The sequence below is a fragment of the Fundulus heteroclitus genome, chromosome 2 (assembly GCF_011125445.2).
Source record: "Fundulus heteroclitus isolate FHET01 chromosome 2, MU-UCD_Fhet_4.1, whole genome shotgun sequence".
NCBI classification, from domain to species: Eukaryota; Metazoa; Chordata; class Actinopteri; order Cyprinodontiformes; family Fundulidae; genus Fundulus; species Fundulus heteroclitus.
This window is the reverse complement of record NC_046362.1, coordinates 30,080,712-30,106,690: the sequence shown is the minus strand read 5'-3', so window position 1 is coordinate 30,106,690 and position 25,979 is coordinate 30,080,712. Positions and strand designations below refer to the sequence as shown.

General features: G+C 39.0%; 2 protein-coding genes across 2 annotated transcripts in view; both read left to right on the top strand.

Annotated features, from left to right (window-relative positions):
- Positions 1 to 25,979, top strand: part of ppfibp2b (PPFIA binding protein 2b) — a gene marked incomplete in the record, with an annotated part of 133,796 nt that overhangs the window by 99,340 nt on the left and 8,477 nt on the right. The window contains 6 exon segments of the mRNA XM_036124677.1: positions 17,721 to 17,845; positions 17,924 to 18,043; positions 19,194 to 19,344; positions 19,698 to 19,809; positions 19,888 to 19,976; positions 20,108 to 20,230. Coding sequence (XP_035980570.1) covers positions 17,721 to 17,845; positions 17,924 to 18,043; positions 19,194 to 19,344; positions 19,698 to 19,809; positions 19,888 to 19,976; positions 20,108 to 20,230 — 720 coding nt within the window.
- LOC118556652 (liprin-beta-2-like) lies at positions 531 to 15,507 on the top strand. Its single transcript, XM_036124688.1, has 13 exons — positions 531 to 1,476; positions 3,744 to 3,872; positions 5,212 to 5,323; positions 5,510 to 5,542; positions 7,487 to 7,548; positions 7,647 to 7,722; positions 7,825 to 7,907; positions 7,988 to 8,055; positions 8,134 to 8,199; positions 8,288 to 8,348; positions 9,242 to 9,289; positions 11,738 to 11,894; positions 14,683 to 15,507. The coding sequence occupies exons 1-13, from the start codon at positions 1,255 to 1,257 to the stop codon at positions 14,778 to 14,780; spliced, it is 1,215 nt and encodes a 404-aa protein (XP_035980581.1). The 5' UTR covers positions 531 to 1,254; the 3' UTR covers positions 14,781 to 15,507.

Sequence of the window (25,979 nt, the reverse complement as noted above, 5' to 3'; positions counted from 1 at the left end):
AAGATATTTATAAAATGTCTTTATGCAGTGCTAATCAACAGACTGAACCTAAGGGGGAAAATCACCCAAAAAATGTTTTTTTAACAAATTGACTGATGCCACATGAACTGAAATGCCTAATAGTTCATAGTAAAATAGAATCTCTAGTTGTTTAGGTATTTATTTATCACCCTGAGTCCCTGTGACTAAAAATATGTGAAAATAATCGAAACTGGGACATTAACTGGAACTCTTTGCTTTTGTCAGAAGAAACTAATTTTGTTTGGCAGAAAATGGGGATGAATCTGTGTAAAAGAATGAAAAATCCCATTGGGATGCCCACAGCATCACAGATACTCCTATGATGCTGTGGGCCTGGTTTTCTTCTAAAGACGGTGGAAAGCTTGTTAGTGTGTGGCATCATAAAAATGTATTTATTTGTTATGAATTTTTGCATTAAAAGCTGCAGGATGCAGACATCAAACTGAAAATAGGTCGTCAAGAAAATGGTCCAACAATATGTTGCTGAATCAGTCCAGTGCATTGAACACCGGTGGTGCCACTAACTGTGGTACACATGGTTTCATGTAAATGTAGTTTTTGTGATTGGATTAGCTTTCCTAACTGAATTAATGTCCATAAATCAAAGGTTGGATTTGCCTACATTATTTAGTGACAGAATGTGCTTCTGCAATAAAAAGATACATTAATTTGATCCCTTTTTTACATTTGACCGTGGGTGCCAATAAGTGTGGTCGGTGCTGTAACTTTCTGAGGGGAAGTCCTCAGGAATCTTTCTCTGCTTCTGCTCCTGATGATATTTTCACGTAAAATCAATTTATTTCCACAAATCTCTTCAAATCGGTGTTTTTGGGTCAATATTGTGTCTGTTTTTTTTTTTTTATACAATCAGATGCAGTTTGTTTGCATGATTATTGCTCTGGTTACTAACAAAGTTTATGTCGGCTTTCTCCTACTCTGACCAGGTGGATGGGTCATGTAACAGTAACTACGGCTCTTCAATGTTTCCCTCTTACAGTGACAGTGCTCAGCTGGCAGAGGTGCAACCTGGACGCCTTCTAGTTGTGTTTTTTTTTTTTTTTTTTTTGGGTTTATCCTTTCCCTGGCTGCTGATAACTGCACGCTGTGGTGTCTGTTTCAGGAGAATCATGCTTCTCCATATTAACCAGAGCACTGTCCAGCCCTGGAGACCTTTTTTATAACTGCACTCAACATGAGCCTGGTGTTTGGAAACAATCCCTCTCATATGTTAGCATGCATACAGCCCAATACAGCTGTTCAGAAAACTCCTTCTCATTCCGAAACTTTAAAAGAAATGTGCAGAAGTTGATAAATATATTGTTTAATTTGCTAAAAAGAATACTGTGCTTGCTTTGTCTGCAGGATTTGCTTCAAGAAGTCAAGCAGCTGACTAGCAAAGTGCAGGAGCTGGAGGGAGAGAAGAGTCGTTATGAGAGGAAACTCAGGGCCACCAAGGTACACCGAGTGAATCTGCGGCGCTCACATGTGGATGCACATGTCATTTGTTGTGTGTCTTACCAGGAACAGCTGCAGCAAATGAAAACAGATGTTCTCTGTTCTCTCTTTGCTGTATGATGCAGAAGGAAAAGCAGCTGCGAGGCTTACATGGTCTCATTATGTCAGATCTTTATCAGAGATCACAAAGGAGGCTAATATAGGTGGAAGTAAACTGCAGTAGTGTTGAAGGAGATGAGAAGTTTCCAAAAAAAAAACAAAAAAAAAAACCGCAGAGACAAAAAGTTTATGCTCTTTGCAAATAAACATCCAAAACATTTTTTTAGGAATTAAAAGCACACAAGCGATGGTAGATTGGGGTTTTACATCCTTCCTCTTGTGTACATTTTAATTTACATAATAAAATAGCACATAGATATTTATACTTTTTACTGTAATTTTGATTGGGTTTGAGCTTTCAATCAACTTTTAAAATTAAAAAATTTATTATTATTTTTTTTTAATTGGTATTAGAGCAAATTAAACTGGACATGTTTGAGCATTAGCTAACTAGAAAAACCTTTACAGCAAACAAGGTACAATAAATGTTTTACATGTTTTATTATTAATGCCACCTAGAATCCATCAACGCTTGTAGTTAAATAGAATTATTGTGACACCGCAGATTTTAGTCTAACATCCTAAAACATGTTCCCAAATAATGACTTTTGGATTCATTTGGATCAGTTTCAGTTTTCTCAATGGACTCATTTTGCACACCAGTGATGGGTATTTATAGGATTTGACTTTGAGCGAGCTAGCATGTTTACATGGAGTACTAGAGGACATAAAGTCATGTCACTTTGTAGATGCATTAGACAGGAGGGATGTACAGATGTTACGGTTGCTTAAATTCGGAACAATGGGCATCCATCACTTCATCCATCCATTTTTAGGTTCCATATTTAAGGCCCGAGCACTGTAGAAATAGCTGATATAGATTTGTGAAAATTTGTTTCTGGAATTTATGGACATTTTAACGTGGAAAATGTGTTGAAACCATGGATAGAACATCCCAGTCACATTGCAGCACAAAAAGCGACCTTAATAAATCCATGCAACTGTATTGGCTATGCTGCACCACGGACTGTTGGATGCTTAGTAACTTCCTGTAACGTGATTGATCCACCTGTGGTACCACCCCTCAGTCCAATGTAGTTGTGTCGGCTCCCTGCGAACAAAATTATCTACATACTCATTGCGGGTCTGCATCTGTTACAAATCGAACGGTTTTTGTCAGTGAGAATGCTATACAGCTCAGCACTTATTGTTTTCCTGTTTTTATTTATTATTATTATTCCGTCGGCGTCTAATTACTCCTGCATACTTCAATCGATTTCAACAATTTTGGTATCAAAACGTTCGGCTCATTCCTGGCATGACTGCTATATCTCATGGTTATGCTAACTTTTACTCTTTTTAAAATATTTCACTTTTTGTGCGATTTTATTTTTTATTTTTTTTGCCTGTTCCCATTGAAATCAATGCAAATTAATACAATTCCTTGAAATTTTTTACATTCTTCAAATTCTTCCAATTCTCCAAATTCTTCAAATTTCTCAATTTTTTAATTTTTTTTTCAAATTCTTCAAATTTTTTCAAATTCTTAAAATTCCTTCAAATTCTTCAAATTCCTTCGATTTTTTTTCAAAATCTTCAAATTTTTCAAATACTTCAAATTCCTTCAAAATTTTCAAATTCTTTACATTCTTCCATTTTTTTCAAATTATTTCAGATTTCTGAAATTCTTTAAATCCCTTCAAATTCTTAAATTTTTTTTCAAATTCTTCAAATCTGATTTCAATGTTTTTCAGCTGCTTTTTCTCTTCTGCAGCGATCTTCTGCATCTTCTTCTCGAATCATTCTTCAGATTAGCATTCTCACTCGCTGTTACGCAGGAACAGCTTTTTCTAGTTTTTGTTAGTTAGTTGATTCCATATTTTTTAAATTATGGTGCTGCTTGAAATAAGCTATGGACGTTTTTGCTGCTGAACAGCAAAGCTAAAAACCCCTCTAACGCATTGCTTCCTACTGATTAATCTAAAGGTCAAACTGCTGTTACTTCTCTGTGCTCACAACACTCCTTTTCCTCCTCTCCTTCCCCTTCTTTCACTCTCTCTTTCTCTTTCCTCTCTTCTCCTATATTAACTCCTCTCTGCGGCTTGCTCTCTTCACTTTTTCTCCCTCCCTCACCCGTGATTACCCTCTTCCTGTTGTCCTCTGTCTAGCTCTCCATCTCTTACTCTCTCCATGTGTGTTACCAGTCGCTCATGACCCAGCTGTCCAGCCTCAAGCTGACTGTGGAGCACACACAGCTGGAGAAGCAGCACTGGGAGGAGCGCTGGCGCAGCGCACAGGTGCCTCCTCTTCCTCCTGCTCTTCGCTCCCGTCGCATTTCTGAGTCTTTTTGTCCTAATCCGTGCTGCCTTCCTCTTCCTTTTGAGCTCATCCTCAACAATATGCTCCGTTTTACTCGCCCTTTTTCTCTTTGTTCATCATTCCTAATTGTGCTATTTTGGGTTTAAAGTCTTTCCTTTCCCTGAAAAGTTTAGTTGTTTCCTCATCTTGTGATTGCTAAATGTTTGTCACGACTCATAAAATTAAATTTTGAATCGGACAGTAAAGCATTATTTTTTAGTTCAAGTTGAAGCATGTTCATATACTCTCATGTTCAGAAGCAGACACCTTAAAATTCCTTTCATGGCTCTCATTATTTCAGTCTGCTTTTTTGTGCAAGTTTGCATGGATCATGTAAGTCCATATGATGCTATTGTGAAGCTTTATCTGTTTGCATGACGCTGGCTGCTTTATCTGTTATATCAAGGAAACAAGTTAAAGGCAGCTTTTATTCCTGAATGCTTGTTTTGGATTTTCATTTTCTGTCTGAATCCTGTCACTTGTTTTCAAGCTCTGATATTTTAGTCACCTCTTTTTTTTTTTTAAACGACGGCGACGTTAAAGTGAAACAACATGCACAGAGCTCAAACATAAATAACCATGACCTGCAAAATGAACCTGTGGGCCCTTTGAACTGCTCTGTGGTTTCGGCTGCTTCCTCCTTCATTGTAGGCTTCTAGTGTAAACTTCAAGGTTTCTTTTGAAATGCAGCTTTAAGAGGCGTGGAGCTAACATTTATGGGACGCCTGAAAAAAACAAACGAGCAGGAACTGTGTCTTCAACAAAACATGTTGAAGACACAAAAGACAGAAACATTTCCCAAAAAAAATAATGATCAATGCAAAAAATTTTTAATTTTTGAAACTTTGCTGTCTTAAATTAAGATTCATTAAACAGCACCATCAATGTAATGTGCCCTCCCCTAAAAACCTGTTTTTTAGGGGAGGGCACTGTCCTTGTTAGCGCTACTCCCCGTTAGTGGCATGACAGCCGTCTGATGTTTATGAAGGTCGTGGTAAATGTTCCAGATTTCAGGGCCACATAAATATATATTTTTTTAGTTTGCAAATGTGATGATTTGTGTGGAGATGTACAGTAATATACCACATATATGGGAGACTTTCTTGGCTCACTGAGGTATGGATCTGCTACTGAATAGCCAAAGAGCCAGTTCTAGATCATAAAACAAAGATTTTAAGAGGAATCTGTGCCAGACGGGTCGCCTCAAACGCACCTTGACATCCGGTGACCTGGAAGCCGAAGCCAGTTCACTGTTATCTGCTTTGCCTCTGTCCACAGGCGGAAATCTCAGACATGCAGCAGCTTCTGGCCTCTAAAGACACAGAGATCGAGTGCTTGCAGACCCAGCTGCTGGCCAGAGGCAGCAGCGCCAACAACAGCGCAGAGAGAGGTATGCACAGCTGACAACCTGACTGATCCTCACAGGCCCACATCAGTCCGCGCTGATGTGTGAGAGGCAGCCAGCGATATGCATGACTGTCACTTTTGATTACTCTTAACACGTAACCAACATGTCCCTCTCTCCTCTGACAAGTACTTTACCTGTTCTTGACTCTCTGCTTCCCCCGCTCTGCAGAGGAGGTGTATATCAAGCAGCTGATTAGCAAATGTAAGGCATGGTGAGCTCGATGTTCTCATGGGTCCAGTTTCCAAACAAATATTCAGTGATTAAAAGCACAATATCAGCAAATTAAGGACAAAAGAAGTGTTTGATTTGGGACCGGACCAGAACAAAGCACAAAAACTTCCTGCATCCTTTTAAATAAACACATTGTAAAGATGATATGTTACTTAATATAGTAGCTTTTATGAATTACATGAAAGTTGACGAAAATAAAGGAAGTGTAGGAATTTCTGCCATTTGCAGTTAATGCAGCTAAACTAGAACAATTTAACTAGAATACTAAGATAAGCTGGTAAAAATAAGATAAAACAGACAGAATTATTTAAATAGCCCGCCAAGGACAGGAATTATGTATTGAAATCAATTTTTGTTGTATTTCTACAAAAAAATGTTGAAAAATCCTACCTGCAATTTGTATGTTTAAAAATAATTTTTGGTAAAATACCCCTGAAAACCCCTTTGAAATAAGTGTAACTCATTTTTAATTCATACTGATTAGCGTTTATGGGAACTTCCTATCAGTAATCGACAGCTCTGTGTTTCTGCTGTAAAATATTACGGAAATATGCAAATATGTTACATTAACTTGTGATTACCCCGTCCTTCCTTGTCTTTTTTCCCCCCTTCAGACATGGTTCATGGTTTGTAAATAGTTAAAATAGTTCACAGTCCACCAACTTAGTTTTACATGAAAAGCCAGTCTTAGGGAAATGTGTTTTCTCTGTACAGGGAAAATTAAAGGGCTCCATTTGATCATTAGTACTAAAATATCACTTTAATTACACTTAGTCTGGTAAAAAAGTTTATAATTAACTGAAAATGCCAAAAAAAATTCACATTTGATATCCGGTACTTGCAGGTATTTCCCACAAACTTTGTAAATGCGTTATATTCACTTTTCAGCCACAACGAACAGATGCAGTCTGGAGCTTTTGAGGTTTAATGTAACAGGGCCTGTTCTTCCGTTAAAAGCCGTGATGGAAATGCCAGCAGAATTTATGAAGGTCTGTTGTTTAAAAAAAGACTTTGCATTCACCTAAATAGATTCAATTAAATAAAAGTTATGAGAGTTACTTTCGTGTTCTTAGTGTAGTCGTTTGTAGAGAGGCAAGGTTTAGAGTTTTCTGGCTGATATTTGACTCCTAGTTTCTTTGGCCATTTCTGATTTCTCTTTAAAAGTTTTATGTCAGTGCTTCGGCATGTATTTTGTTGAAAATCACTGAAAATGGTCCCAATCTGTTGTACCAACAACTGCACAAACTACTATTATTAAAACCCTTTCAACGAGATACAGATGAGGAACTAAGATTAAGGTGTAAGACTTCAGAAAACTTAAGGTATTTTTTACCTGAAGCTCTAAATTATAGCTAATTAAGATATTTTATCTAATAATTAACACCACAGTCAAGCAGGACTTGCAGAAGCTTTCAGAATATAAGTGAAATGCAGAAGTTCAGATCTTGACCTGCATTTTTATATTCTATATATGGTGACAGGGCTTTGGGGTTAGAGAAATCCAAACTAGTATCCCTTAGCATCAGTTAAACACTGTAGTAAGTTAAATTTCAAAAGCATCTCATGGTTTGCACTCTGCAAAAGGCAGAGAATGTCCAGCAGACAAACCGCGGTTTCATCAAACACATGTGTCTGTATTTAAAAGGATGCTGACGGCCAGTGTGTGCAGGTTTGTTTTTGTGCTTACCTCATCCGTCTTTTACTCTCAGCCATCAAACTGTAGTGTTCGTTCCAGGTGATGCTGTGTGGCCACTCGTGCTGTCACCGTGCGTTTGCTTTGCTTGCTGATTCGCGTTAGCATGGCTGTCACATCTGTCACCAACACGGCTCCGGGCAACCATCAGATGGCGTGAACAAACGTACATGAAAGCTGTGCAAGATCCATTTGAAAATGTTTCCTTTTTATTCCGTTAGACCAGGAATACCAGAGGCTGAAGGTGGGGATGGAGTCTTTGTTGGCTTCAAATGATGAAAAGGTAAATTAAATCACTTTTTTCTACTATTAGTCTTATCGTTTATAGTTGTCTTTCTTTAAGTGTAACAAAAACACATTGTTTGGATTTGGTGACAACAGGATCGTCGTATAGAGGAGCTGACCATCCTGCTTGGCCAATATAGAAAAATTAGGGAAGTTATGGCACTCACACACGGTAAGATTCATTTTCATTTAAGGGTTTTTGGCTATAAAAAACACCCCCAAAAACAGCATTTATTTGTCTCTAAAGTTTTTAACTCCTATTGTTAACCAACAGGAAGTAGTGAAGAAGAGCTGAGCAGCAGTTTCAAGCCAAAAGCTATCACACACAAAGCTCATTCCGATATCATCCGATCAGAGGTAATCTCATAACCTGGAAATTGTGAAGTAAATGTATAATTTTATGTTTAGAGTCACAAATGTTTTATTTTTCTGCACAGATGTCATCAAGAGGATCTTCTCCTCTCATGCTGTCTTCATCTCCCTTTCAGAGAGAACCAGATTCCAGGTAAACATGTTTGAAAGAAACAGAGTAAACTCACCAACCAGAGTTTTAGTATCTGACTCCATGCTCCATTTCTTCTAGTTTCCAGAACTCTATGGACACGTCACTGATGACTACTGGTGAAACAAGTTTCTTAAATGGATCACTGTAAGCTCAGCTGCAGATTGTGTCACTTTGACATGCAATACAATACATTTTCTTAAAAAAAAACCAAACATCCTGATTTCTTTTCTAGGCATCGACACAGACTACTCTCCAGCAGCCTTGAAGAGTTGCAAAGTGGAAGTTTTCAAAAGGTCTCTTTTCTGCTTCTTATCAGTTCTTCTAATCTTGCAAACTAATCAACTAATCTATTAATCAAATTAACCTTTCTGTTTTTGCTCCTATAGTTATTTCAAGCATTGTATCTTGAAATATGCTCTTTCTAAGGCCCTCTTTACCTAGGATTAAAACCAGAATCCAAGACCTCCATAGCGTTTCAGTGCGTCTGGATTGTGAAAACTTTAGAAAATGTCCTTTCAGTCTAAAAGCAAACATGATGCGACAGTATTTATAGCACCTGATAAAACTGGATTTCCCAGCTGCTTTCAAGGCCATCCCACCACAATGTTGTTCATCTCATCCTTAAGATGTTTCCTTAAAATAACCCAATAATACATGGGAGGTTGTGTCCCTTAGTGGTGTAGCAGAATAAGTATAGGTATAAAATATCACAGTATTTTAAAGGTGTTAAAAAACGTGGATTGTTCTTCTTCTTCTGACTAAAGCAACAGCAGTGGGTGGATGTGACGCATCTAGTGGCGATGTACTGCCATTGCAGTGTCGACGTGATGAGTCTCGGCATAAGGCCAGTGTGATCAGTCCTGCTTTAAATTCCCTGATGAATACATGCTTTGGTGCACTGGTTACATGTCATACATAAACTACCACCGCAGAACGGCGATGGGCAGTTTTGTGCTTGTGCAAAATAGTTTGAACTCTTGTGTAATGAGGACTCCAATGCATACTTGACAGGCTTTAGAAGGCCTTTCCAAGACTGATTTGGGTTTTAAACATAATTTGGTGGTCTTAATCCGTTGTTAAGAGGGCCTAACTCGATCCATGCTCTTTTAATCTTTGGGATTGCTAACCTGCTAATTCTTTCTGTGTTTGTATATTTCCGTTTCTCCTCTCTTTCTGTTGCTTTTAGGCTGTAGAGATCCAGCCAGTTGAAACTGAATCAGACGTAGGGGCAGAGGTACCGATCTGCTGCATTTCTACATGCATCCTCGCACTACAAGCTTCATATTTACACACTAGAGATCGCTGCTTTGTGGAAAAGACAGTTTTTTAATTTGAAAAGGGAATTTACACTTAGATTTATTCATTCATGCTGCTTTTAACTTGAGCTCAGTGTGTTCTTTTTTCATTTCAAAGCATATAAGTAATGTGTTATTTGGAATGAATTTGATTAAAAAAACACAGCTTAGTTTTTGAATTTCCAAAATTCTCCAAAGTGGATGAATTATTTAAAATGTTTTTTTTGGGGTTTTTTTTGTCTTTTGGTGCTTTTTTACACTATGCAAAGAAAAGGGGGATGCCACAGAACTTTTTCACATGGTTGTAATTGCTACACATCATCACACCCACTCTATTTCTCATTGCACAGCTAAACGCTTGACAGACGAAGTTAAACAACTATCAAAGTGTAACTCACCCCGTACCAGAGCCTTACTCTGCCCAATCTCATACTTGAAAAATGTGCCGAGAGAAGGTAGTGCCCGGCGAACAAGGAAACGTGTGAAGGGGCGTTGTCTGTGCTACTGGTAAAAGCTAAATAAACTGAATGCTAAGCTAATAAATTGGTCCCTGAAAAAAATATTTAAACTCCAACTTGCTACGGAGGCACAAGACTTAGCTGCTTTTATACCCCACAGTGGTAGAGCTGCTGACACATCAGTTTTGTCACAAAAACCTTTGAACCAAAAGCAACACTGATTCGAAATTCAAGGCAAGACACCCGCTGAACCTTAGCAGGTCGCCACACTGACGGTTTTACACACAAAAGCAAGATTTCAACAAAAATGCAGTAAGTTGTCAACCTTGCCTGAAAGCTTAAATTCTTGTGGTATTTGTGCATTCACAAACATACAAGAATTAATTTTGGACCGCTCCGGCTTTAGACGTTTATGACCGAACCAAAAACCGGTTTGGGCTAATCAAATTTGCAGTATTATGGACATAGCTATGATGAAAGCTAGAGCTGCTGAGCCCACAGCCGAACCAACGCAAACACGGTAGAGCAGGAGGACGCTGCTATCACATCTGTTTTGTAAGAATCCACGATTTCTTCTTTGAAAGAAGAACAGCAGGAAGAGTAACTTGTTATGGTTTCTCATTTATACCATGATTGGCTAAAACCAACATTTGGGAGGCAGATACTAGGTGTTGCTTCGTCCAATCAGATCAGAGAGTTCTGCTGCATGTCCCTCCTTTCCCCAAACAGATGGGAAAGGAGGGATTAGTTGGGAGCAGGCCCAGATTCCTAATGTGCTGCGCATTATTGATCTGGCTGGCCAGGTTAGTAAATTGTCAAAATGATCACCAGGATACATAGTCATCACTATTGCACAACCATGTTAACAGTTTACTAGCAAAAAAAGTGTATTTGTGGGTGAGTTGCCCTTTAAGTATATACATATATACATGTATTCAACTTGTGCAAACTACTAAACTGTTCATATTGTTCGTCTTTAGGAAAACTGATGTCGGTATATATTTTTTTCTCATGTGACATTTGCATTATTCTTTATGCATGAAAGTAACTTTTTGGCCATCTTCCCTCTGTTTCTCAGTCACCTTAAAAAAAAAAAAATAAATAAAAAAAAATAAACAGTTTTCAACTCTCCTTTTTTAAATATAAATGATCTGCAACACGAAAACTTTCACTTTTGGTAACCCTACCCTTAACCCAAATGTGTCCTCTATCTTAAAAGTAGCTTATGACAAAAACATTGTGATATGACACTACAGCTGCACTTTGAACTTGGCACAGCAGTTCATTAGGGACCAAAAGTTTAACCTGATTTTTTTATTTATTTTTATTTTTATTTTTTTTTATCCTTTCTGTAAAAAAAAAAAAAAAAAAACCCAAATACTTCCTATGCATGAGATGAAGGAGAAAAAAACATCTTCATACACACACAAACAAAAGGGGCCAAGACCTACCTGAAGTGGCTGTCTGTATTGCTTGGCATCACTGCTGCCTCCGAGCTGTTTCTGTCTGTTGGCCTTTCTCCAGTTGTTCCTTCAGAGCCCCCCTCCCACTGACTTTGATGCCTGCTTGGATTCTTGCATTGTCAGACATTCACCCTCCAAAGGACATTCTATTATGCAATGGAGCAAAAGGGCATTTTCACATCATTACAACCCCACCTACCTTATGAAAGATGGACTCAAAACACAAGAGTGGATAAAACAGGCTTTTTTTTTTAAAGAGGACTATCGGAGCAAACTACATTAAAAAGCGCAGATGTGTTCTTTTTTGTTTTCAAAGAGAAACACCACATATTTTGTGAATCTTGAGCACGACTAATCGTCTATGGTTGGATTTATGGTAGTCATGCACAGACTGTTGGTAAATTATTTAAAATGGCTGATAACACAGCTTAATAATCTATGATTTTATGTTCTTTATACCATCTAGAGTCCCCACATGGAGCTGAGCAAGTACCAAACTCTGCCAGGGAAATTGAGTAAAAAGAAACAACCCAAGGATGAGATGAATGGCACCAGAGGCAGAGACACAGAGTATTTATCTCCTGTTCAGCTCTCACCTGCTCACAGCAAAGACTACACCCTCAGTGAGTATTTTTTTTCCCATCACTTGTATCATAAAGTTCTGTTTTCAGCTGGTGAGATGGACAGGTACATGGTAACCATGTTTGAAACAGAGCTCTGTGGACCGACATGTTCTATGGTCCCCTTAGTCTTTCAGGGGTGTATTTTGGTGGTCTGTATAGAAGCAAATGCATTTAATAATGTATGTTTTAACTTATTATTATCATTATTATTAGTGGTAGTAATAGTAATGGTATTTATTCATTCATTTTTATTTCACAATTTGTGTGTTGAGTATCTTCTTCTTTCTCGCCAGATGTTTCATGAATTTCTTTCTGAAAGGGCCTGTAAATATATATATATATATATATATATATATATATATATATATATATATATATATATATATATATATATATATATATATATATATATATAATATGCTCTAAAGTGCACCATTGTATTTCTCACTTGTTAATATGACACAAGATATTCAAAAAGTGCTTTTGTCTTGCAGTGAACCAGGGTTTTAGCTTAGAAAAGTGACTTCAGGTTTCTCTTTTTCTTAATATGTCCTGTCTGGCAAAGTGGCGCCCAGAGTTGCTTTCTTAGTGCAAAAATGAGCCCGGCAGATTTACTTTCACAAGTGGAGCATTACTGGTTTTGCTATAGTGCTCTGCTTGACACTCGTGTAAAGAATCACAGGTGTAAACAACCAATGGCACTGATACCATCACTGAAAAATTCAGTAAAAGTGGCTACAGGTTTCTGCCTTAAAGGTTCACAGCACCCCAAAGATGGTGCTAATTGAAGATTCTGTGTTACAGAGAAGATTACCTCTGAGGAAAAAAAAAATAACTAACATGAATTGAAGCATCACAAGTAGCCGGTTAAATTAAATAGATTCTTGAGTGAAGCAAGTAAAGATGTTTTAAATCATTAATGTGTGCACTTGTTAACCTACTGTTATGTTATTACATGACACTAATTACCAAACGTATTAAAAGCCTGGATGTCTCAGAATATGGATGTAGATACGTCTGGTGTGATTTAGTGAAAATATGATTATAATATATAAAGATAAATATCCTGCTGACGTTATCAGTTAATAACCAGTGTCATGACTCTTGCAATGATTGCTATATTGTTAATAACAAGGATGTAATGACAAAAGGATGGATTTGTATCACTCAGACTTGCTTGTTACATTTACCTTTTAGGTCTGTTATTAGGGTGAAAAACTGGGGCTGTGGGGAGAGATCACTATAATTATTTTTCTAAAACATGGACATGATGAATCCTAACATTTTTGAGTAAACGCTTCATGGGAGTTTCAGGCTGCTACTTTTCTAACCTCCTCTTATTGCTAGCTGTGCTGCAGTGTTAATGCTAGCTATTGTGTTTCAGGTGTTTCCTGTTGACTTTTCATTTTTTTTTTAAATAAAACGGGGATCTTTCATATTGCACATGGTGAAGTTAGAATTCAGTTGACATGCCTTCCATTTCTAGCTCTGGCAGCCTTCCTACATCCCACTAATGGGGAAAAAAAATTGTTTAATACATTTTTTTTTTAACTTGAGGCAGCTTTGTTAGATTTTCAGGAAGCTTGTGAGAAATATCAGACTTTCCAAGTCATAACTCCTGCATGTTGGGGCTGGCCTGGTTGATTTGGAGCTTGGAAATTATTTACTGTGGATTATACCTCCTGCTAAGATAGTTTTCCCCACTTGTAGTTGGCTAAGCTAGCAACGATGTCAAGCTGACATTGTTTTCACAATTTAAATATTTATATTAAGGCAAATGAAGACTTTTATGTTCTTTTTTTTAATTAAAGAATGTTGCTTTGTGACACTGGGTATTTCCCAGCTAGCATTTACGTGTGGGGCACACATGGGTAGGAGGTGGGGACTGTCCTTCTGTTAGTCAATGGCTCCATGTCAACAGTACGTAGAGGTCAACTCTGGGTTAAAAAGTGGGACCCAAATGAGTAACAAACGTGTTGTGCAATTTAAAGGATCAATAAGCGATGTTTCATCATTTCATATAGAAAGAACTAAAAAAATTTGTTTTGTGAACAACTAAAGGTGTCTATTTAGATGGACAATGATGTAACGTCACACATCATCTCTCTATGTTCTCTAGTCTCTTGTTTTCATAGCTGGGCGGCCGCGCTTGCATGTGATCAGCTGCCACTCAGGGCTTAGCCCCTCTCTGCCCGTAAAATGCCACCTCCAGGGCGGTGTTAAGTAGGCACAAAATGGTGAAGAGAAAGCCCAAAACACTCTGACTACTTTACTTGACATGGTCCTCAAAAGGTGATGCTGTTTTGCTGTTATCCTTTATAAATATGCTCATATGAGGCAACGGGAGAAAGGGAGGGAAATGGGTGCCGGGTTGCAGCTGGAGCAAGGCGCAGCTTGATACACATCTTGTTCTGGTCTACAGACAGTGTTCAAGCCCCATGCAGTGGTGAAAAATTGCTTATTGCTCCTTTAAACAAATTTTTTTTAAATACCCGTTTGAGGCCAATCTAACACCTATGTTAGGTGCCAAACTGGCTCTGCCAATGCAGGTTGTATTTAGTCACCAAAGGGGGTTCCATATATAAGTTAGTACCCTCCTGACTTGAGCAAACCCATATGGTTGTCCATAACACTTGTTTGCTGGGTTCAACTGTTTAACATAAAAGCTAAGTCCAAACTCAGAATAACTCTTTTTGACTGACTTTGCTTCATGTTTGTGCTTTTCTTCCCTTCCTTCTCCTGTCGTCTTTGCTCACGGATTGGTGTTTTTTTTGTGTTCTGACAACAGTTCGGTGCAGGAGTGCCAGCGCTCCAGCTTTAGGTACTGTATGTCCTCACAGAAACTCAAAGGTCAACATTATTCATCCAGAAGAATTGATTCAATAGAATGATGTTCCTACACTGAAGTCAGGGCAACAAAAACAGCACTTAGCTCCTGAAGAAAACAGGATTTTCCCTGTCACAGTAAAGCCTCCGGAGTGAGGAGAGTAAGGCCGGGAAAAAAAAAACGTTTTCACGGAGGATCAAGCAGCTTTAAAGCCAGGATTAGGAGGACTCCCTCATGACTCAAGAAGGCTGATGAAGATAAACCCTGGCTCTTTCTCTGACATCAGCATTTGCTTTAAGTTCGAGCTATAAGCTCATACCCAACACACTGCTTCTGTCGAGCCGAGCCTTAAAGTAGGAGGGGAATCAAAGGGCTACGAGAGGACGAAGCGTGCAGATTTAAAGCTTGTAAAGGAGTACCAGCGTAAACAAATATTACATGAGCTGACTTCCTTTTCTGCTTTCCTGGCCTCACACAGCCTGCTCTGTAGCTCAGAGCAAGACATTCATGTGAAGAATCTAGAAATAAACAGGAGTGAAACTAGAACATCAGGTAGTTTAAATACTGGAGGGAGCAACTTTAACTAAAAAAATAGCTGTTGGCACCAACCGGAGGCCTATGAATTCGCATTTCACAACTGTAGAACAAAATGTGCATCTAAACAGTATTTATTTTAAAGATCAAGTAGGTGTGACTAATGGTGGCCTTTGCTTTGTTCTTCCTGCTTTCCTCTTGCTGCACTAACCGCCTCTGTCTCAGGCTCTCCGGGGAAACATGACCTCTATGATGTTGGTGGGTACTGCAAATCAACTCTAAAGTTTGGTGCCCTTAAAGCAGCACTGTGTATGTTTTAACCCTAATATTAGCTTAATTTGAGATATATTAAATTATTTTTGGCATGTAAGGATGCTCAGTGTGGGCTGCCCTTCTAAAAAACTTGCCTATGTAATTTAAGAGAGTCGGAGCCGTCTCTAAACAGGTCATGTGACCTAGACGGCCACTCTAGGTCACATGACCCATTCTAGGTCTCAGACTGCCAGAACAACAAAACAAAACAGATATGACACCTGATCAGACATGATTTTGGTTATTTGATGTAGGATTTAATCTAAAGGGGTGAATGTAACCTTGTATTTACAAGTAACTCTATGACTTTTCAGTCTGCTGCTCCAAAGTGCTCTGCTATCAGAATCCAAAACACGGAGGGAGACTGTTTTATTTTGACAGTGCAGTTTTGCCTTCAAGGACGCTAAAGCTGGATGTTACAGGTACAGCGCCCCTAGTGGCTAAAGGTTCCATGGTGCTGCTTTAAGGAGACTGCTGATAACTGAAATTACTCAAACCATCCTGCTTGGAGTAACTAGAAGTTACTTTTAAGTTGGAGCAGATTCTCAAACCATTCTCAAAGGAGTCTCAAAGAATGAAATGCTCTTAAAGTAGCACGACAGACAAAAACAGCATCTCCCTGTGCTGGTAACGTTTGCTCACATTTAGTACGTAAGTTTAATACATAAGCTTTTAGGGTAATATTTTGTTATGTTATGCTTATTCATATAAATCACTTACAAAGGTCATTACTTTGAGTTCTTCAAGACTGGTGCTGTCTGCAACACGCAGATTGCAAGCGGCTCAAGCAGCCAGCATCCGACAATGGAAATAACAATGTTTTTCTTTAGTAAGAATAAATAATGTAACAGACTAGTGTTTCTAATTTTTTATTCTGGATTCCTGATTGGTAGATTTCACTTTAGATCGTGAGGACAAGTAAGGCTGCTCATATACCCTCACTCTGCTAGAAAATATCAAATTTTCCTGTGACAAAAAAGCTGGAACTGGAAAAGAAAAATCAGAATCAAGTTTAATCGCTAAGTAGGATTGCACTTACGAGGAATTTGACTTGGTATTGATGGTGCAGACAAAAAATAAGAATACAGTAAAATAAGAAATAAGAAGAAACTCCAGTAGGTTTGCTGGGAATATGTTGAAACACAACCACCATTTACCAGATGGGGTTTTTCTATTTTGGACCTCAAAGCCAATGCTTTTTAGCTTGGACCAAACCAATTAAAAGGATGAATTGTTGAATCATCTTTTGCAACCTTAAGCGCTGCATTATCCACATCTCTTAAAAATTGGCATTCCAACCATGATTGCATGCTTATGCGTTTAGGAAATATTTCTTCGGTTTTAATCATGCCATCTGTGTCGGGAGGACAACTGCAGCCTGATGCAAAAATGTTTGCAAATGGCTTTTGCATGTCGCTCCTAATGGACATATTTGCCTCTGCATGTGTTTAGTGCTGTGTGTGTTGTAAATTTGATGCAGCCAGCATGCGCAAAATGGTGCATGGTGCAAACAAAATGTTGCTGCTTTGAATTTTCCCCTCGGATTCTACTAATATTGGTGGTAAAACTATAAATAACTTATTGCACGGTGGAGCCATAGACACAGCCCTACGTCACGTACATCACACCATCTGCTAGCAAGCATGATCCCCAAAATGAAAGCAGCTGTGTTTTTTTTTGGAGTGTTGGTCAATTACATCTTTTCTGCCTCTTTGTGACTGTTTTGCAAATCTTTGCTGTTGCTTTGTTAATCCTTGAACTGCTATTCTGTTACTCTGTTTTTTTTTTTCAGTTATTGTTTCTCATCATATTTGTTGTTAGCTGCTGGTTTCTGTGTGCATGGTAATTTTGCATTTCAATGTAACATTTTTTTCTTTGTACTTGGTTCATGTTTGCCTGTGATCAATACTAGCAACCATATCATGGTAGTTGTGTTTGTTGTGTTTTTTTTTTTCTTTGGGGGGGGGGGGGTGTATGTAGGGAAAAGATTGCATGATAGACTTTTCTGATTAAAGCTTGAATTTTTTTTACAGGTAACCCTCGTTTGAAATCTGAACAACTATTGCTTCTGTTTTTTTGGCCCGTACCAAGTCAAATAAATGAATCTTCCCATTGATTGTGTCTTTGTTTTGTAACTTTCAGACCATTCGGAGAAACTTGATGAGTACATGCTATCGGATCAGTCCCCACTGTCCTCTGGAGTGGACTCAGGACAACAGTCTCCTGTCTCACCTGAGAAAAGGAAGACCAACAGAGGCATTAAGAAACTCTGGGGACGGTAAGTAGTGAAGCTGTACAAAACAAATCTGTAGAAAATAGACAAATAGAAATGCATCATTGTTTCGGTTGTGTCCAGGATTCGACGCAGTCAGTCGGGCAGCCCAGTCCAGGTTCACGATCCAGAGCTGGGAGACTTCAAGAGGGGAGGCTTCAGAGCTACAGCAGGGCCGAGACTGGCCTGTTCAGAGAAAACACGGTACTACAACGCAACCTTATTATAGGGTTCATATTTACTTTGGAATAAAAACACTGAAAAAACGCACGTTGAAAACACACTAAGCTGAAATGGAGCATAGAATCAAAATCTTTATAACTTGACATAATCCCATCTTTTAAAAATTGAATTGATCTTCAGTGAAAACTCTGCTGTGCTTTACTAACGGAAGAAGACTTCAGTCCCAGATTCAGTCATTTGATGCACTTGGAAATTACGGACTGACGTATAAATGAATGATATCGCAAGCAGCCGGTGAAACTGAAGGCCACAAAACAGAGGAAGCCTCGTGGATCCATGTCTGGGCCATAAACGGAGTTTGATAAAGTTTTTATTGTGGGTTTGCGTATGACTAAGTGGTCAGATTATGCAATTATCCAATGCTGGAACTCCTCAGAGGTTTAACATGAGGCAGACTGTGCCAAGGGATGGCTATCGTACTGTGGGCAAGTATTACAGACACTAGTAAGATCTGCATTTCATACTCTGGTCAAGCTTAGGGTTATAGTACGGGTTCATTGTTCCAATCAAGATGCATGGACTGATAAGTATTGCTGTATCACGTTTGGTGATGAATCTCAGTTCTGCATCCCTATGGATCACGGTCATGTGTGCGTATGGTGATGCTGAGGATGGAGAAAGAATCAAACTGATATTTCAGAGAAACTGGCTGACCTCAATTCTGCATTTATTGTGTTTATACCCCAAGGGTCTGGTCACAGGGGTTGTATTGTGAATAAGAAGCCAATGGACTGATGGAGGGATACAATTTTTAACAGGCTATTTATTGCTTTTCCTTACTCTAAGAAATGAAAAAGCAGAAATTATGGTAGACCTTTCTAGACTTTCTAGAAACCTTGCATAACAGATAAAACTGTTGTAAATGAGCAAACAGTGTTATCTGTTTTTTTATTAAGGTTTAACTGGCCTATTGATACTGTGTATATCCTTCAACTGGTGATAATCAGGGGCCACATTTCTACTCCAGTCGCCTGGTTCAGAAGTTAAAATGTTTAGGTACCAAAATCACAAGAGCCAAAGATATGAAGAATGAGCTTCATTGGGGTTAAGGGGTTGTGGGTTAGACTCCCTCATTTTAACTTTTGTTGTGACTTTGATTCCTTACTACCAGAGATCTGAAGCTGCCATTTTCTAAGTGGAGCACAGAGCAGGTCTGCAACTGGCTCGAGGACATCGGACTTGGTCAGTATGGCCTTCTCGCTCAGCACTGGGTCAGCAGCGGTCAGACCCTGCTGGCGGCCACCACACACGACCTAGAGAAGGTGCGTCACACACACACACACACACACACACACACACACACACACACACACACACACACACACACGAGTGGTATTTAGGGCACTGACGATCTCAGATGTCTGCAGGTGTATGCGTGTAATTTCCAGCTCCTCCTGTCTGGTCATTGTCACTCTCTGTCAGTCTGTTTGATATTTAACTACGCCTGTCTCTGCTTTTCAGCCACCTCTTTAGTTGCGCCCTCATAAATGTGAATAGTGCTGTTCGTAATGACACAAGCTTTCTGTCTCTTTGATGAGCATCATAATGATTAGATAAATCATCTTGACTGCTCCTTGGTTTCTCTGATGAGCTGTTTTTTTTTTTCTGTCTCTAGGAGCTGTCGATGAAGAATCCTCTCCACAGGAAGAAGCTCCAGCTGTCCTTAAAGAACATCTGCAGCAAACAGCCGGAAAAGTCTGCGGAGCTCGATTATATCTGGGTCACACGTATGTAATCAACTCAAAAATTATTTATTACGTTTTTCCTGAAGGGTTTCTTCAATAAATCCACTCTGTTTGCTCCAGGCTGGCTTGACGACATTGGCCTTCCTCAGTACAAAGACCAGTTTAATGATGGAAGAGTGGACGGACAGATGCTGCAGTACCTCACTGTGGTGGGTTTTTATCTACAGGTTTCACCAAGATGAAGCGGGACGGGAGACAAATTGCTTAGATTTAATGAACAGTGATTGTCTGTGTTTGCGTTTGTTGTGCCTGCTCTCAGTTTTCTTCTTCTCCATCTTAGAATGACCTGTTGTTCCTCAAGGTGACCAGCCAGCTGCATCATCTCAGCATCAAGTGTGCCATTCACGTTCTCCATGTCAACAAATTTAACCCAAACTGCCTCAAACGCAGACCTGGAAATGAGGTATTAGGATCCTGTGTGTGCAAAATGCCTTCCACTGAGTGCAAAGCCTCAAGTTATTTTAAACAGTGTTCATCTAAACAGCTTTAGAGCATTATCTGTGCTAAAATTCTCCTCATGCTGTTTGAAATCAAAATCTGTAATGTGCTCTACATTCAGCTAAGAGAACAAATCTTATGAATAATAAAAAAAAGTTTCTCTTCAGGACCTGCACCGCAGACCTAGCTCACGGCTTTTAATGAGTTGTTGAATTGGATTGTTTTGGTCGCACAGCTGTGATGTTTTATCTTGACTACGTGTCATTCTCCAGTAAAGATACAGAATTTCAAGTATTTCAGGAACAGTGATTTGTGGTAGAAATATCAGGCTGTTTTTTTATTTGCAGGTGATTTACTCAATGTGTAACCATTCAAATCAAAAGGGACTAACAGAAATCCATAGGAATTAAAATAGATGAGAAGATGCATATTTGGAGAAAAGGATAATGGTGTCTTTAGTTTGTTAAAAAAATGGTAAAAATCTTTTCAAAAAGTTACAAGTGCGGGTGTCACATAGGCAAATCAGTTATATAAATACTAAGAATAACAGTAAACCTACATCAGGAACCTTTATGCTCTATGGCAAAAGATAAATAAATGCAAATATCAGATGTTGCATGCCACCCCTGATCCAGGATGAGACAGAATGGTTTTATGAAGATTTTAAGATTAAGATTTTAATTACTTTTAATTACTTTTAATTACTTTAGAACCATATTCCATTCACCATGGTATTCACTGTTAACAAGAAATATAAACACGTGCAAGTTGTTCTTGCACTTCTGGATTAAATGGACAATTGCCAGTGACTGATCTAGTCTTGACTGCCTATAATAGTTTGGTTTTACACACCAGCTACATGTGAAAAGTAATGAAAGAAAATTTAATTATAAATATTGAATATTAAGGTTGAACCATTGATTTTCTTGTTTAGCACCTACAGTAGTTACAATTCAATTTCAATTCAATTCAATTTTATTTATATAGCGCCAAATCATGAAACATGTCATCTCAAGGCACTTTACAAAGTCAAGTTCAATCATATTATACAGATTGGGTCAGATTATACAGATTGGTCAAAAATGTCCTATATAAGGAAACCAGTTGATTGCATCAAAGTCCCGACAAGCAGCATTCACTCCTGGGGAACCGTAGAGCCACAGGAAGAGTCATCTGCATTGTACATGGCTTTGCTGCAATCCCTCATACTGAGCAAGCATGAAGCGACAGTGGGAAGAAAAACCACCCATTAACGGGAAAAAAAAAAACCTCCGGCAGAACCGGGCTCAGTATGAACGGTCATCTGCCTCGACCGACTGGGGTTACAGAAGACAGAACAGAGACACAACAAGAGAAACAAAAAAGCACAGAAGCACACATTGATCTAGTAATCTGTTCTACATTAGATGGTAGTAGCGGGTGAGCCGTCTTCTCTGGATGATGTCACAGTTAACAGAACGCCAGACCAGGTGTACCTACTATGAAGAGAAAAGAGAGAGAACAGAAAGTTAAAGCAGAAATGACAACACATAATGCATAATTGAAGAACAGTAGAACTCAATAGAGTGAGAAAATTAGATCCTGATGTCCTCCAGTAGCCTAAGCCTATAGCAGTAAAACTATAAAGGTAGCTGAGAGTAACATGAGTCACTAGTTATAATTTTTGTCAAAAAGAAAAGTTTTAAGCCTAGTCTTAAAAGTAGACAGGGTGTCTGCCTCACGGACCAAAACTGGGAGTTGGTTCCACAGGAGAGGAGCCTGATAGCTAAAGGATCTGCCTCCCATTCTACTTTTAGAGACTCTAGGAACCACCAGCAGACCTGCGGTCTGAGAGCGAAGTGCTCTGTTAGGAACATACGGGGTAATCAGAGCTCTGATATATGATGGAGTTTGATTATGAAGGGCTTTATACGTTAGAAGAAGAATTTTAAATTCTATTCTTGATTTAACAGGAAGCTAAAATTGGAGAAATATGATCCCTCTTGTTGATTTTCATCAGAACTCTTGCTGCAGCATTTTGGATCAGCTGAAGGCTTTGAACTGCATTTTGTGGAATTCCTGATAGTAAAGAATTACAATAGTCCAGCCTTGAAGTAACAAATGCATGGACCAGTTTTTCAGCATCACTCCTGGACAGAATGTTTCTAATTTTGGCGATATTCCGGAGGTGAAAAAAGGAAACTCTGGAAACCTGTTTAATATGGGATTTAAATGACATGTCTTGGTCAAAAATAACACCAAGATTTTTAACTTTATTACCAGAGGCCAGGTTAATGCCACCCAGATTAAGTGATTGGTTAAGAAGTTTATTTTTTGAGGACTCTGGCCCAAAGATTAAAACTTCGGTCTTGTCAGAATTTAGATGCAGGAAATTTAAAGTCATCCAGCTTTTGATGTCATCAAGACATGACTGCAGTCGAAGTAATTGATTGGATTCATCAGGATTTATGGATAAATATAGCTGAGTATCATCAGCATAACAGTGGAAATTAATCCCATGCTGTCTGATAATTTTGCCTATCGGAAGCATATATATAGTAAATAGAATTGGTCCAAGGACTGAACCCTGTGGTACTCCACAAGTGACCCTAGAGTTTGAGGAAGATTTATTATTAACATGAACAAATTGGAATCTGTCTGACAGATAAGATTTAAACCAGCCTAATGCTTTCCCCTTAATCCTTACAGTATGTTCAAGTCTTTGTAGGAGAATATTGTGATCAACTGTATCAAACGCAGCACTGAGATCTAACAGGACAAGTATAGACACAAGTCCATTATCTGAGGCCATGAGAATATCATTAGTGACCTTCACCAGAGCTGTTTCAGTGCTATGATGAGCTCTGAAGCCTGACTGAAACTCCTCAAGTAGGTCATTACTTTGTAAATGTTCACAAAGTTGATTAGCAACTACTTTCTCAAGAATTTTAGATAAGAAAAGAAGATTAGATATAGGTCTGTAATTTACTAACTCATCTTGATCAAGAGAAGGTTTCTTAAGTAAAGGTTTAATAACAGCTACTTTCAAAACCTGTGGTACATATCCATTTACTAAGGATAGATTAATCATGTCTAAAATAGTGCCACTGATCAAAGGGAATATGTCCTTAAACAACTTGGTTGGGATTGGGTCTAACATACAGGTAGAAGGTTTAGATGAAGCTAAAATTTTAGATAGCTCAGAAAGCTCTACTGCTTCTAAACAGTTCAAACACTGCGCAGATTCTAAAGATTCCTCCAATGCTGCCTCACTTACTGAGGACGAGGTAATCATGTTTGGGAGGATGCCAATTATTTTATTTTTAATGGCATCAATTTTATTTATGAAGAATCCCATAAAATCATTACTACTGAGAGCTAAGGGAATGGATGGATCAACAGAGCTGTGGCTCTGGGTAAGTTTGGCAACTGTACTAAAGAGAAATCTAGGATTATTTTTATTCTCTTCAATTAATGATGAAAAATATGCTGCTCTAACTCTGCGGAGGGTCTTGTTATACAACAATAGTCTGTCCCTCCAGATTAAGTAGGATTCCTCTTGGTGTGTAGAGCGCCATTTTCTCTCCAATTTCCTAACATTGTGCTTCAAGGAACGCAGCTCTGAATTAAACCAAGGAGCCAGCTTCCTGTGAATAATCACCTTCTTTTTCAAGGGAGCTACATTGTCTAATGCAGAACGCAATGAGGAAGTCACATTGTTAGCAAAGGTATCGATTTGTGAATGGGAAGAAACAGCAATGCTGCCATCTACAGGGCATTTCTGCAATACTGAGGATATTAAGAAGGGGACAGACTCTTTAAGTTTTGATACAGCATTATCCGATAAAGATCTACTATAATGGAACCCTCTTTTGGGGGTGGAGAATTCAGTTAGATTAAACTCAAATGTTATTAAAAAAATGATCAGACAGGACAGGGTTGTGAGGAAATACTGTTAATTCTTCACAATCAATGCCATATGTCAGCACAAGGTCTAAAGTATGGAGCCGAGAGTGCGTCGGTTCATGCACATTTTGAGCAAAACCAATTGAATCTAGGATAGTTTTAAAGGCTACACTAAGGTTATCACATTCAGTGTCAACATGGATGTTAAAATCACCCACTATAATAACCTTATCAGTATTTAACACCAAATCAGATAAGAAATCTGACAACTCATCCAAAAACTGAGTGTAAGGGCCTGGTGGACGATACAAAACAACAAACAGAAGAGGTTTTATTGCTTTGCAGTTTGGATGAGGGAAACTGAGGGTTAAATGTTCAAAAGAACTGTAATTATTAGTTGGCCTGGGACTAATTAATAAATCAGACTGAAAGATGGTTGCCACTCCTCCTCCTCTTCCCACAGATCTGGGAATGTGGAAATTTGAATAACTGGAGGGGGTTGACTCATTTATACTAACGTAGTCCTCTTGTAGCCAGGTTTCTGTGAGACAAAACAAATCAATCTGATTATCAGAAATCAATTCATTAACTAACAAAGTCTTTGGAGGGAGAGACCTTATATTTAATAGACCACATTTTATTGTTTTATTTTTAGGTTCAAGGTGAACCATATTGATTTTTATTAGGTTTTTATGATTTGTTCCTTTTAGATAAGTTTTTGATCTGTTAAGTTTTGGCCGCGGGAAAGACACCGTCTCAATAGGATAATGGGTGGGTAACAGTACAGAAGCTGCAGAGAGGTGTGTTAAACTACGGCTCTGCTTCCTGGTCTGGACCCTGGGTTGTCAGCATTTAGGAGAACTAATAAATCCGGCCAGATTCCTAGAAAGAAGAGCTGCACCATCCAAAGTAGGATGGATGCCGTCTCTCCGGACCAGACCAGGTTTTCCCCAGAAAGTTCTCCAGTTATCAATGTAGCCCACGTCGTTTTCTGGACACCACCTAGACAACCAGCGGTTGAATGATGACATGCGGCTAAACATGTCATCACTGGTCAGATCAGGCAGGGGACCAGAGAAAATTACAGAGTCCGACATAGTTTTAGCAAACTCACAAACCGAAGCAACACCAACTTTGGTGACCTCTGATCGGCGTGACCGGGTGTCATTACCGCCAGCGTGAATAACAATTTTGCGGTATTTACGCTTATCCTTAGCCAGCAGTTTTAGGTAGGATTCTATGTCGCCTGTTCTGGCCCCTGGTAGGCATTTAACTATGGTCCCTGGTTTCTTTAGTGCCACATTTCTTATTATGGAGCTGCCAATAATTAAGGTCGGCTCCTCGGCGAGATTGTCGCTCAGAGGGGAAAATTTATTAGAAACGCAGATGGGTTGGTGGTGATCTGGGGTCTGTAATCTAGAGCTATGCTTCCTACGAACTGTCACCCAGCCAGCCTGGTTACCAGGCTGCTCGGGTGCTACTGCTTTAGGTTTGCTACGTGAAGTTACTCTATGCGGCTCCGCGCTAGCAAAAGAGCGACTATCAGCTGGTTTTTCAACAGCACGGAGCCGGGTCTCCAATTCCGACACCCTCGCCTCCAAAGCTACAAAAACACTACATTTATTACATGTACCATCATCACTAAAGGAGGCAGAGGAATAACTGAACATCTGACACAGAGAGCAGCAGATAGGAGACTTAGTCAGGGGCGGAGAAGCCATTATGAGGCTAAGGCTTGGCTAGCGCTAGGCTAACGCTAGGCTAAAGCTAGGCTAACGCCCTATTATCACGCCAAAGAACAAACCGTGTGAAACACGAGGAGTTCCCAA

Bases quoted from the DNA above. Each gene is read 5' to 3' on its own strand.
- LOC118556652 (XM_036124688.1), top strand. From the start codon at position 1,255: ATGCATACAGCCCAATACAGCTGTTCAGAAAACTCCTTCTCATTCCGA. The intron at 3,873-5,211 runs GTGCCTCCTCTT...CTCTGTCCACAG, and splicing joins AGCGCTGGCGCAGCGCACAG to GCGGAAATCTCAGACATGCA. The intron at 7,908-7,987 runs GTAATCTCATAA...TTTTCTGCACAG, and splicing joins CCGATATCATCCGATCAGAG to ATGTCATCAAGAGGATCTTC.